This window comes from Microtus ochrogaster, unplaced genomic scaffold (genome assembly GCF_000317375.1).
Source record: "Microtus ochrogaster isolate Prairie Vole_2 unplaced genomic scaffold, MicOch1.0 UNK2, whole genome shotgun sequence".
NCBI lineage: Eukaryota > Metazoa > Chordata > Mammalia > Rodentia > Cricetidae > Microtus > Microtus ochrogaster.
In genome coordinates, this window is record NW_004949100.1 from 21,924,438 (window position 1) to 21,938,865 (window position 14,428).

Sequence of the window (14,428 nt, forward strand, 5' to 3'; positions counted from 1 at the left end):
AGAAAAGGGCTGGAGCTAAAGAGCCAAGCAGTGATTGAAAGAATGCGGTGTCCGTGTAATTATTTCGGGGCATAAGCTAGCCGAGCGGGCGGCTGGGGTGTTGGGGACGCAGCCCCGCCACTCCTATTACTACAGCACTGAACCATAAATAGAGAAATAAACTCTCTATAAGCACTAGTAGAAATCTAGGTCTATGATTTTCTTTTCAGAGATTTGGCATTGAACTTCAATAGCGAACATGGGTTGTACTTGCTCTTTCAGTAATATTGACTGTTCTCCAATAGCCCTCTTGACTTAGCAATCTATTATTCCAATCACTGCTCTGGATTCTTTCCACATTGTATTTTGATTATACAATTTTATACATATAACATCTAAGGTTTCAAAGAAAGTAAATTTATCCAAAATTTTCAGTTGTGGGAGAGTGAATTGGGATTTTAACTAATATTTGACTACAAGGTGTTAATTTATACCAAACTCCACTGTCAGACTGCATCTGGTATCTTGATTTGTGTTGGAAATTTGACAAAACCTCCTGTGATAAATATCTTTACTTAGCTTAATATCCATACTTTTGATGATTAATTGAAATATAGGTCAATTTTGAAAGTTAATTCCCTAAGTGCTAAAACATGATAATGATTTTATTCTAGCATGAGTCTATATTTATGTTGTTCCTAAAGACCTTAAAGCCCAACATGGTGGTGGATGGCTGTACTCCTAAATGTCTAGAAATGGAAGTAGGGATAAGAGGCGCTGGGCAGTGGTGGCACATGCCTTTAATCACAGCACTTGGGAGGCAGAAGCAGGTGGGTATTAGTGAGCTCAAGTCCTGCCTGGTCTACAGAGCGAGTTCCAAGACAGTCAGGGCTGTTACACAGAGACACCCTGCTTCAAAAACCAAATAAAAGAGACCAAGACAGTATAGATTTTCCACTTTGGAATATGTATCAGACATTCTTTGCCTTTTAGCTTCTACCTGTTACATATCTTGACTTCTCCCATGTCAGGGCAAAGCTACCAGAAGAGAGAGATAAGGAGAATAGACGGGTGAGGTTTGAAAATGTGATAAGTAGAGCTCACTTGGATTAGATGAACTAGATAATGGAAAGGTACATGTTAAAACCCTTTCAGATAATTCTTGGATGATGAAGAGGACAGTTATTAACTGAACTGCGTCAGAGCTATTTTGACATATCAATATGTTTCACAAGCAATGCAAGTCGTACCCTCGATCACAATCTTTCTTTTCGAATAGAAAAGGTTTGAAAAAATTATTTGCTTGTCTACTTATTTTTGTGTGTTTGCGTGTGTATGTGTGTGAGCATGTGCATATGTACATGCAAGTGTATGTGCACAGGCATATACCACAATGCACACATGGCAACCAGAGGACCATCTCCTGAGTCAGTTCTCTCCTACTGCTTTGTGGGAGCTAGGATCAAACTCAGCTAGCAGACCTGAGTCTATCTTAATGGCTAGCACACATTTTTAGAATTTATATTTCAGACAACTACTTGCAATTGTAAGAGATCTATATCTTCAGCAAATTTGTCTGAAGGACCCAGTTTTCTTATTACATGCAGTTATTCCACATCAATACAGACATTGCCTCAATAATATTAAAAGCCTTGGGTATTATAAAAAATTAAAATGGAATATTTCAAGTTGATGCAGAATTTTTAATTTATTCTCTATAATCTCAAGATAATATAACCTTTACCCTTTGAAATGCTGTTAAAGTGTCCCCAGGGAGGGATGCTGTGCACAGTGAATCAGGAAGCTGCGATTTTGCTTTCTGTAGTCTGAGAATGATTGAATCTTAAGGTTTGACATTTGCATACAGTTCAGAGATATAAGACATTCCTCTTCATGCGACCATTTTATGTGTAGGAAGAAAGATGTCACATGCTTCAGCAGTCTCCTAAAACAGTGACATCCAAGAAGTCTCACGAAAGACCAGTTCATTTTGTCATGTTGGCAGTAAGCCATGAGTTCCCTTGGGAGAACTTTCTCCCAAAAAAGCAGCCAATGGCCGTTCTTTTTAATCAGCATTCTGGAGCAGTGGCTGTCAGACGGGTTGCTGTGGTTCCAATTCCCCATTAGCTGCATGGAAGGTCTACCTAGAGCTACATTCTGTAGAACAGATAGGCAGATAGATCCTTCCTGTAGCATTGTTTCCATGTTTTTACCTCACTGTAATTCACTTCCCTAAGTTTCCACAGGAAATTGATCTCAAGGTCACATCTCTTGAGATCCTGATGGTTTCTATGAAAAGAGATCTCAGATTGTCAGGAAGGAAAGGAGGATTTACTATAACATTATTTAGAATGGATTGGAAGTAGAAAACAGCAGTGTTTTGATTCTTGGCTTGAGAAAAGGAGAAAGGAGCCGGTATGGGATACAGGCTTCAGTTTAGAAAGGCAATGAATACGGTCCTTCAGAAAGGCAGCAGCCTTTCGTTGTTCAGCAGGAAGTAATCATAAAGGGTAAAAGAAGATAAAACCAGGGAGACTGGCGAATGGGGACAGAGTACTCAAAGGGCCTGGTTTCTTCTTCTTTTTTTTCTTTTCTTTTCCCTCTCAGTTCTTAGTTTATGGTCATATTATTGAAGTTCTCTCTAGGGTCTTATGGAAAGGTAAGACTTTAAGTCAGTCATATGCTGAATATCAGCAATTTTGCCCTTTTAGTAGCATTTTCAGGTAACCAGATGACAAGAGGATTCTTTTGATGTATATATAGAGATCTCTCGATATAAGTTTCCTTTATACCAGGTAGATTTTCAGTAAGGCTGATTTGGGCAGAGGAAGGAACAGAAGGGGGCAGCCTGAGAGATATATAGGTAGCTGAATGGGCACACTACATGGTGGTTCATTCTTCCATTGCAAAAATATGCATATGCCTTCACCCCTTGTAGGACCGACAACCCTAGGTCATGAAAACCAAGAAATTTTTTTTTCTGGCCCCAGAGAAGAGCAAAGATTTGGGAACAGTGATTCAGGGCATAGAGAACTTACCTCTCCAGCACTGTAACTCCGGAGCCTCTGGAGGTGCTGCCGATGGGTCAGGTGACTGGGAAGGCGGCCATTCTGAAGAGGGATTCGGGGATCAATGAAAGTGGTAGCTCGGCTGTTGTGGTCCACAAAGAAAGACTGCAGATGGACAATAAGACAGTGTGCTGTGAGAGATGGGAGTTGGTACACTAAGGCTCTTATCAAACCCCATGTCTTAGTTTTGTCTCCTATGGCTATGATAAAATACTTGGACAAAAGCAATTTAAGGGAGAGAGGGTTTATCCTGACAATTAGAGGATAAATTGATGGTGATGGAGAAGTCAAGGCAGCAGGAGCTTGAAGCAGCTGCATCCACGATCAGGAGCCAGAGAGCAAATGAATCCGTGTTGCTCCTCAGTTGCTCCTCTCCATCCATATCCTCCAGGATCTCAGCCAGGGAACAGGGTCATGCCTGGGGGTGGTTCTTCCCACCTCGATTAATGTAATCAAGAAAACCCTGCACAGGTGCGTCCAAAGGCCATCTCTTGGGTGCTTCTCAATTCTGTCAAGATGACAATTAACACTTGGCCATCACAGTCATCATACGTACTTTTGACTCTTTCTCTTTTCTATCATTTCAAACCTACCTGACACTCATCTTTAAAATTAGACGAGGAAAAAGACATGGGCATTGAACAGTAGTTTCTATTGTTATTAATAGATAGCTTTAAAATACTTGGGTGTGTATCTTCATGACATAGGTGTGCATGAAAGACAAAAGCGGATCCCTGGGGCTGGAGTTACAGGTTGCTGGGAACCCCCGACAGGGATGCTGGAAACTGAATCTGGGTCTTCTAGAAAACAATAAAACTGACTTCATTCCAATGATGCAGAAATTGTTGAATTTAAATAAGCCAAACCTCCAAATTCACCACATAAATGAACTCAAAGAAAGAAATCACATGGTCATCTTTATTTGTTTATTTTTTTTAAGTTGTTGAAAAAAATTTCTGCCTCCTCCCCATTTCCCTCCCCCTCCTTCCACACATCACCCCTCCCCCACTCCCCTCCCCCTTTCCCCACTCCTCTCCCCCTCACCCACTCTCCTCCCCCTCTCCCCACTCCTCTCCCCATCACCCACTCCATTCCCCCTCCCTCTCCAGACTGAAGAGCAGTCCAGATTCCCTGCCCTGCGGGAAGTCCTTCACATGGTCATCTTAACAATAAATATAAAAGAACCCTTTGAGAAAATCCAGCATTATGAGTCACAGAGTTAAGGATAGAGGAACATACCTCAACGTAATAAAGGCTAAACTGACAACCTTTCTTTGAGTTTCTTTGGTGTGATAAAGCACCAGAACCAAGGAGACTTCAGGAGGAAGGGTTTACTTCAGCTTTCCACTTTCGGATCACACTCCATTACCAAGTGAATTTAGAACAGGAACTTAGGACAGGAACCTGGAGGCAGGAACTGAAGCAAAGGCCAGGGAGGAGTGCTTCTTACCGACTTTCTCCTCATGGCTTGCTCAGCCTGCTTTCTTAAAGGACCCAGGACCACCAGTGCAGGGTTGTTGGTACTACCTACTGTGATCTGGGTCCTCCCACATAAATTACCAGTCAAGAAAATGTCCTACAGACTTGCTTTCACGATCATATGACATCATTTTCTCAATTAAGATTTCTTCTCCCAAGCTAAATTAGAAGGTGAATCCAAAGACAAACATATAGGCATCCTCCTGAATATTAACCTTCATCAGGCAATGAAAGGAGACAGAGACCCACATTGGAGCACCGGACAGAAATCTCAAGGTCCAAATCAGGAGCAGAAGGAGGGGGAGCACGAGCAAGGAACTCAGGACCGCGAGGGGTACACCCACACACTGAGACAATGGGGATGATCTTTCGGGAATTCACCAAGACCAGCTAGCCTGGGTCTGAAAAAGCATGGGATAAAACGGGACTTACATAGCGGACAATGAGGACTACTGAGAACTCAAGAATAATGGCAATGGGTTTTTGATCCTACTGCACATACTGGCTTTGGGGGAGCCTAGGCAGTTTGGATGCTCAACTTACTAAACCTGGATGGAGGTGGGCGGTCCTTGGACTTCCCACAGGTCAGGGAACCCTGATTGCTCTTCAAGCTGATGAGGGAGAGGGACTTGATCGGGGGAGGGGGAGGGAAATGGGAGGCGGTGGCGGGGAGGAGGCAGAAATCCTTAATTAAATAAATATATTAAAAAAAAAAGATTTCTTCTCCCAGATGACCCTAGCTTGGGTCAAGTGGACATAAAAACCAGCCATTATACATTGTGCTAAGTGAAGAAAAAGCATTCCCACTAAGACCAGGAAAAAGACAAGGATGTACAAATTTTCTGCCCCACTCAACAAATAGTGTTTGAAGTTTTACTAAATAATATATAAGAAGAAAACAAAAGGGATAAAAATAGAATAAGAAGTCAAAGAATAGTCACAGATATAAGAGACATGAACGACTCATCCAAAACTCTTACAGCTGATATAAATGTCCAGCAAAATGGCAGGAACAAAAGTAATATTCCCTCTCTGAGAATCTCTCTGTCTCCACATTGCTACATATTTTTTTATTGTTTTCATTGAGTTATGTATTTTCCCACTCCTCTTCCTTCCTATCTTTTCCCCTTCCACCCTCCCCCTTGAGCCCTAAACTCCCAATTCTCTGGAGCTATGGATCGTAGTCTGGTTATCCTTTGCTTTTCTTTTTAATATTCAATCCACTTATGAGTGAGAACATACTGTGTTTGTCTTTCTGGGTCTGGGTTACCTCACTCAGGATTTTTTTTTCTAGTTCCATCCATTTGTCTGCAGATTTCATGATGTCAAATAAATAAGTTTTTAATGGCTGCTTGGGGTTCAGTTCATCAGAGAGGCTGGACCTTCCTGCTGCTACATGGGCCTTAAAGGAGGAGGAGTGGATGTGGGTATGTGGAGAGGAGAGGTTTTGTGGAGGGACTGAAGAGAAGGAGGGCAAGCTATGATCATGCTGGAAAATTTAATTAATTGATTAATTAATAAAAAAGGCATCTCATACTCAGTTATTGATAGAATAAATGTAGTGAAAGTGTCCATTTTTTAAAATAAAAGCTTCTTGCCTATAAAATGCAGTTCCAATGGAAATTCCACCTCATTCTTCACAAAAAGAGAAAACAAAAACTGTCAAAAGTTTGGACAAGGTTAGAAAGCATTAATATTCTTTGTCAAAATATCACAAGAATAGTTTCCAGGCCAAATATTAATATTCTTCTCCCAAACCTCTGGAGCTGGGCCTCCAGAATTCAGATCGGTCTCAGCACCACTGTCTTCCATGCTCCTACTAGTACTGCCCATTAAGCCCCACTTAAAGCATCCAACTGCTTTCCACATCCAAAGTCCCAAAGTCTATAGTTTTCCAAACAAAAGCACAGTCAGGACTATCATAGCAATACCCCAGTCCCCGGCACCAACTTATGTCTTAGAGTTTTATTGCTGTGAAGAGACACCATGACCACGGCAACATTTATAAAGGAAAACATTTAACTGAGGCTGGCTTGTTTCAAAGGTTAGTCCATTATCATCAAGGCAGAAAGATGGTAGTGCGCAGGCAGACATGGTGCTGTAGAGGTAGCTGAGAGTTCTAGGTCTGGGTCAAGGAAGGATTAGAAGGACTAGGAGGTATTATTTTGTTGGAGTAGGAGTGGCCTTGTTGGAGAAAGTGTGTCACTCGGGGTGGCCTTTGAGGTTTCAAAAGCCCATGCCAGGCCCAGTCTCTCTTCCAGCCCACAGATGAAGATGTAAACTCTTAGCTACTCCTCCAGCACTTGCCTGCTGCCTGTCTCCATGTTCCCTGCTACAAGGCTCTCTGCTGTGACAATAATAGACCAAGCACATAACACTGTAAACAAGCCCCCATTTAGATTCTTTCCTTTATATGAGTTGCCTTGGTCATGGTGTCTTCACAGCAGTAGAACAATGACAAGGACAGAAGTATTAGGAGGTATGGCCTTGGAGGAGGTGTGTTACTGGGGACAGGCTTTGAGGTTTCAAAAGACTTGTGCTGTTCCCCATGTTTATCTTGTCTTAGGATGTGAACTCTCAACTCCTGTTCCAGCACCATGCATAACTACCACATTCCCTGCCATGATTATCATGGGTTTTAATCTTCTGAAACCATAAGCCCCAAATTAAACACTTCCCTTGTATAAGTTGGCTTGGTTATAGTAAAGTAACTACGACATGGGCCATTGAACAAAAGCACTCAATGGAAAATTTAAAGATGTAAAGAGGATAGATAGCAATCCTCAACCAAGCAGTATGTTATTTCCCTGGAGAGCAATGGTACCATTTGGCTTCTAAAAGGAAGAAGTTAAGAAGCTAAAGATCTCATAATGCAGTGTCCATGCACTGTGGAATGAGTAAGAAACCTGATGCCAACAGTCACTATCTGCGTTTTCCTCTGGGGCTAATATTAAACCTCCGAGACACGTAGGCATCCTTCTCCCTAGTCTTCCCCTCACTTTCTTCCACATCTGCATTGGTGAGCCAGAGTGTTTGGCGAAAGTCCTACACACTGGTTGTCCTCACCTTTCCCTGATGATCGGTTTTGATCTCCCAACCCCGAGGCAGTTCCAGTCTTGTGTCTGCAAACATGTTGATGAAATTCACCAGGTCCCGGTTATGCTGGTAGCGTTCAAAATTGCGAGCATCTCGTCGGACCTTCAAAATCATGTGCTTCAAGCAAGTGCTACTTGTGAAGACCCGGTAGGCACTCTGAGATGGTTTGGGGAAAATGAAGGAGGAAGATGTGAAATTAGGAATCACGGAGTAAACACACTGAGGGCTCTAACATGATCTCATAAGAGTCCAGCTTGGTGGTGATTTGTGTGAGCTAAAAAATGCAGACTTTAAAAGCAGACATAGCACTCAATGTGGAAATGTGCATCTGACACACATGGGCCTGTTTGGCTGGCCAATTCTTCCTGATCTCCAGAGATCTTCTTTCTAGTGTCAGCCATCCTTAGCTTTCCCAGGCCTCACTCTATATATCTGAGCATTGCCCTTCTTCTCCCCATGTCTTCTCTGACTACAGAGCTATACTTTTGATCCTCTTTATCTATTTAACACATGATAATAATTTATCGTAATTAAAGGTGGTCTTCAGAAGCCTATAATTCTAGTGAATCTTATATAACATCTTTAGATAAGGGAATGAGAAGAAAAGAAGGCTGTTTTAGGAGTTTCTACATTAATCAAATTATAATTTTATGCTATATGGATATTTGTGTACCCACAGCAGAAGTCTCGTTCCCTTCAGTATATCTCTGGGACTGCCCCCAAATCATCAAGCTATCTAGATGGTGTTGGGAGGGGCACGTGCCCCTGCGCACGTGTATTGTGAGGGAAGAACACAGTAGGAGGCTAGAGAAGGTGAGTCCAGTGGGTCCCGCAGCCTAAGGCCCACAGGAAGCCCAGAATATAGTGCAGAGGCTTCAGTGTCTGGCATACTTGTCACCCTGTGTGATTCCCCACTACTCACTGGGGATTCGCTCTAACTAAACACATTTATTTCCTCTTTTCCCAGCCACAGCCTTTATCATTGCACCAAAGTGTTGCACCCCTGCCTCAGAAAACCCTACTAATTCCCTTCCCCCAAACAGAAACCACTCAGTATTCCTTGGGTCTTCATCTATTGTTCACCAATTGGCCTTTGGAGATCCAAGCACCATTGAATGATTTCTCAAACAATTCCTCTGAGCTAAGCCATTTCTCCCCATTCCCTCGGCACCTATTGAGCCTGGGACTTGATCCTCGTTTACTTGATTGGTGGAATCAGCTTTTGGTCTTGGAGCTCTCGGCGCTTCTCTGAGATTCCGCCAGAGAAATGCTTCATCAAACTAGCGAGTCATTAGAGATGCCCCGGGAACCCCTGTTGCCGGGAGAGTAGGCACCTTTGCGGTTTGCTAGGCTGCTGGGTCCTCAGCATTTCTTCCACATCTGCCATCCACAGTGTAGCCACGTTGTAATCTTGACCACTACACCATTCCTAACACACTGTCCCTTTGTCCCATTCCCTTTCAACGTGCAAGACTCAGTTCCGACTTTGCCTCCTGCCTCATGTCTCCCAGGCACTTTGCCCTCTCTCAGTTTGGACTTTGTTGCGCATCATTAGACTGTCAAAGACATTTCGTCTCCACAAAACAGACATCTACCAGCATTTAGGTTTCTCCCTAACCTGTTTCTGTAGTTCCAATTCTCTAGGCTTGTGCACGAATTAAAAAAAAAAAAGTTTGTGAAATAGAAGAATTAATGAATACTATTATATTATGCCATTGTTTTATGGAAAATGCCTCAAAAAATTTAAGAAAAGAGCATGTATGTAAAATGAAATCATAGTTAATATCAAATTTTTGAAGTATATCACAAGCTAATCTAGTTATTATCTAAGAAAAAGCTGTCTGAATGTTTTTAATGCAGTTGATCTTATAAAATGGTTAAGGATAAAGAACATTTGGACACTTTATACTCTTGTTTTTTAAAAGATTTAAGATCAATAAAGCAACACACATTTGTTTGCAAGGAATTGTCACTGATATGATCCTGATGAAAGCCTTAGAAAGACAAGAGATTTTCTACCCCCCCCCCCCATTTACTGGGTGACTCACATGGAAAAGACATGTCTGAGTTGCACACACACACATACATACACTCCCCCCCCCACACACACATAGGAGACCATGCATTTAAAAAAGAAAAAGGAAGGGCATGTGGGAGGGTAAAGAAAGAGAAAGGATAAATGATGTAATTATATTAATCTCAAAAAAGGAAATAATTAAAAAAATCCTTCCTTTTTTGTTCCTGAGCTCCCAGAGTAAAATTCTAGCCCCTTTATCTTAGTAAAGGACTACATAAGCTTGTTTTGGGTTTTCAGAAAGCCGGTCCACCCTGTCTCCGTTTCCAGAGCACTCACGTAGTTGGCATGCAGCACAGTGAAGAACTCGGGATTGGTGATGAACTTGACTGCCGGGGACTGCAGCAGCAAGGTGATCTTTTGTGAGTTGACTGGAGAAAGTGACCCTTCTCTCCTCAGATCTAGAAAAAAAATTAATGAAGCAATGGAATACGTTGGGCAGAAGGTCCTCCCACATTGAGTATGTGTCTTCCCATAGCAGAGCACAGAACCCCACACAGCGACACTGCCAGGACAAGAATGGCAAGTGCTCCTTGTCCAAAATGCTTGACATCAAATGTGCTTCAGATTTTTTTCAGATTCTAGAACATGTGCATTTACATATTTTAGAGATGAGACATATGCCTGTACATGAAATTTATGCACCTTCTGTCTATACCTTATATACATAGCCCAGAGGTAATTTCACACAAACCTTTTGAGGCAGTCTCACAATACAGAGCAACCTAATTTCAAACTCATGATCTTGTTTCCCCCTTCTAAGTGTTGCGATTAGTCATGTGTCATCATACCTGGTTTATACAACATTTTAAATATTTTTATGCATGAACTGTTTAATTTTCCTTTTGTGGCATCATGTTGGCATACTAAATATTTTGGATATTTTTGAGTATTTCTAATCTTGAGGTTTTTCTGTTTGTTTGTTTTATCTGTGTAACAGCCCTGGCTGTCCTGGAACTTGCCTGTAGACCAGGCTGGTCTCAAACTCAGAGATAATTTTCAGTTTTTAAAAGTCAGGTATCATTATTTCTTGTTAAAGTTCTCGTATAATTTCAGCTAGGTTCCAGACCTCTCTTCACCTTCCTTTGTCTCTTTTTCTTGTTTTGTTACAAATGTTACCTGTAATTAAGACACTTTACAGAAGTGGCCAGTTTTCCCCTCCTATAGACTCTTCTCTGTAGTGGGACTTTCGAGCTCCTGAACTGGGCCTGGCCTTGTGCTTTGTCCCATCTACTACCACAAGACAGGAGTGGCGTGTCCGTCCTGAGCGACCTAAGCACCTGTATTTCAGTTTCTCCTCTGTCGTCAAGTCCACTAAAGGAACCAGCCAGAGGGACAAGCTTCCCAGCTGAGGCCATCTCAGTCCAATGCCCACACAGTTAACACAGCAGGTGACCAGATAGGAATGAGCACAGCACCATCCTGACCAACTTGCCAGCTTTATTTAGCTGACATGGCTCACCTGCAGATTTGAGGTGTAAATGAATTGGGAATTTTATCTGCTAAAATTGAGGCTTTTGTTACACAGTAAAGTACATGTGATTCAATACCAAACCCAGAAATAATCCTAGGTACCATTTCTCATCCTGTTTCTAATTACAAATGTCCCTCAGAAGACTGAATAAAGCAATAGTTACAGAAAAGCCTAAACCATATTTGTTACATCTGATAGAGAAGACAGGATGGAGACATTTAAAATCACCGATTGAAGTGTGTGAGTGCATTTAAGAAGGAATGAGCCAGCAGATTGGGGGATGGCCGACAAAAAGATGTCTTCCAGTTACAGCATGGTTATTACAGTCTTAAAATTACTGCAGCTGTTTTTGTCTACACAAGACTTGCTTAAGATTGGGCCCATCCACAATTCATCATGGATTAGGGAGGGTCCCAAGGCTAAGGGCCCTCCGTGAGGATAATTAACAGTTATTGGGGGAGTTTCATGTCATTTCCCTTACACTTGTTGACTTGTTCTAGTAAATAACCTCTCACCTACTGTCAGGTAAGAAACTTTAACTAAACTCCGTGGGCCACACGCATAACACATGTGTATCATGGATAACATGGAAGTAGGATGGGGGCTATTATAAAGAGGGGTACTGGCAAAGAAGGGTGAGGGAAGTAGGAAATTTTATCTAGAATGACTAAAATTCATTATATAAATGTGTGAAACTATCAAACATTGAAAACATTTTTAAAATTAAATAAATAAGCAAGTCCAATATCTATGTTGCTACAAATCCCAGACCTGCCAGGATGAGAATAAAAATATCTGCTTGCTTAGACTGTTTCTGGCCTTTTTTGACAAATCTGTCACCATTTACCCCAATTCAAAAAGAAAGTGGTTTACTGGGGTTTCACTGTGTTAATCACTATGTTGTTTTTGGTACGAAGAGTGGAAGCCAGTCTCATGCTCTTTAAATATCACTGTTGGCATCTCAATTAGGTTAGATTTAAAGGAATGAAAACCAGGAAAGTAAGGCTTGATGAGACAATTTGCTCTTGGACTTTGTGACCAAGAAGGCCACCAGAAAATCTCTTTGTGCTCAGGTTCCTCCTTGGTTGAACTGAATTTTATTCTTAGTGCACAAGACTCATTAGAAATGGATTGTGAAGATTTATCACATTTTATTTATAAGTGGAAATCCTAAGGGCACCAACAGATATATTACCTAACAATGGAGTCTGTATTCTCTCCTCTCTCTCTCTCTCTCTCTCTCTCTCTCTCTCTCTCTCTCTCTCTCTCTCTCTCTCTTTCTTTTTTTGGTTTTTCAAGACAGGGTTTCTCTGTAGTTTTGGAGCCTGTCTTGGAACTAACTCTTGTAGACCAGGCTGGCCTTGAACTCACAGAGATCTGCCTGGCTCTGCCTCCCAAGTGCTGGGATTAAAGGGTTGCACCACCATAACCCAGCCTGAGTCTGTATCTTCTAAGATTCCTTTACTCACACCTCTAGTTCCTCCATCTTGTTTGCCCATATTTTTTTGCTCTATTATCTGTGGATCACACGGCTAGCCCATGAGGCAGGGTAAGGACTTGACTCACACACACTATTGCCACAGCCATTACATGCCACCTCCAGTGTTCTGAGTTCCCTCCTCCAATACCTAAGCTTGATTGGGAGGATTCTGCTTCCGAGTCACTCCCTCCACCTCCTCCATCTGCTATCTGCTCACAGCTTTGGTTGCTAGAATCTTCATCAGGTCTCTCTGTTGCAATGGTCCTCTGAATGTTTTGATACCTGTACATTAGAATATGGAGAGACAAGAGTCAACTTGTGTTTGCTAATGTTCTGAATGATGCAATTGGAAAAATCTGTAGACAATTGTGTTAAAATCAGGAGAGAAGTGTCTACAACTCCAATAAGATAGCCAGCATAATTAATAAGGCGGCTATCTCCACACTGTTTGGCTAGGTAGCTGGACAAATCTATTTCATAAGACTTAGAGACTGTACACAAGAGGGTGGTGGAAAGGGAGGGGAGATCTGGAAATGTAGTTTTCAATCCCATAACTCCACCCAGTTATGATAAAATGGAGCTTGTATGAGTCATGTGTTCAGGAAGGAAATGGGGAGGGCTATTTCAGAAGAGGGGGAGGAAGGAGAGCAAATAAGCAAGTCTGCAAATATAATTCAAGATGAGTGAGGAGCGCACCCAGTCCTGTATAGGGTCATTCTTCCGCAGCAGGCTTCTGGAGACAGTACCCCATTCCTTCCCTGACCTCAAGGAGCAAAGTCTTTCCACCATGGTCTCCAAACTGCTCACAAGAAGATCTGTTAACTTACATTACCTGAAGAAAATTGAAACCCCTGCTTCTAAGAGACTGTTGAGATACTGTTCTGTCTATCTAGGCTTGAGATTCACCAGCCTGCAGGATCGCTACCTTTTATTTTATTACCCACCATTCACTTCTGATGACCTGGGAGAAGACACTCGTCAGGAAGTGGCTGTGAGATGTTCCTTGAGGGTCTTTTAGAACCAAGGGTAGAATTCTTGCAGCCCTCAGAGCATCCTGCTTGTTTCCCACTTCTCTGTGGCAGGGAGGTGATGGGCAGGTAAAAGATGGCCCACTGTGAACTCGCTGGAACTCGGAATGCAGCCAGGGCAGGAGACTAGAAGCTCCCAAAACTCTGACTTTAACTGAGGGCAGAGCATTGCCAAAGACTGCTGAAGCTGCTATTGGACAATGACCTAATAGATATGGCAGACCATAATTTTGCCAGGTGGCCAAACAATCTTTTGAGAGCCATATGTTCTCCTGCTCTCCTTTTAAGATGTAGAATCACAGTCTTCTCCCCGTAGGGGACTGAGCAGAGCATATGTGGCAGTTTTGTGATGGGACCCAGAAAGCCTGAGAAAGCCCAGATCACAGAAACCATAAACTCAGCAAGAATTCCTTTTTCTATTCCATCGCCTGTGAAAGTCCTCCTGTACTTGTTTTGTTTGGAGCTAAAAGGATATAAAAGGTTCATGGAAATCTGCAATAAAGTCAGTTGAAATATACAGCTTTAATTGCCCATGCATGCATGCAAATATAATTATACAAAATAGAAAAAAAATCCCAAACGAAACCATGCCAATCCAAACAAACAAACAAACAACAAACATGCCAAATAAATAAAGCTTTAGAACAGAAAATTTATGTGGAAATTAATTACAGTTCTTAAAAGATTACGGCAAAGCTGGGCGGTGGTGGCGCACGCCTTTAATCCCAGCACTCGGGAGGCAGAGGCAGG

General features: G+C 42.1%; 1 protein-coding gene across 6 annotated transcripts in view; it reads right to left on the reverse strand.

Annotated features, from left to right (window-relative positions):
- Positions 1-14,428, reverse strand: part of Hecw1 (HECT, C2 and WW domain containing E3 ubiquitin protein ligase 1) — a 247,068-nt gene that overhangs the window by 32,590 nt on the left and 200,050 nt on the right. For all 6 annotated transcript variants that reach the window (XM_026788346.1, XM_026788344.1, XM_026788345.1 and 3 more), the window contains 4 exons: positions 12,799-12,932; positions 9,976-10,097; positions 7,593-7,778; positions 3,018-3,152 (listed from right to left, as the gene is read on the reverse strand). In XM_026788346.1, the coding sequence (XP_026644147.1) occupies positions 3,018-3,152; positions 7,593-7,778; positions 9,976-10,097; positions 12,799-12,932 (577 nt within the window). The remainder of the gene's footprint in view (positions 1-3,017; positions 3,153-7,592; positions 7,779-9,975; positions 10,098-12,798; positions 12,933-14,428) is intronic.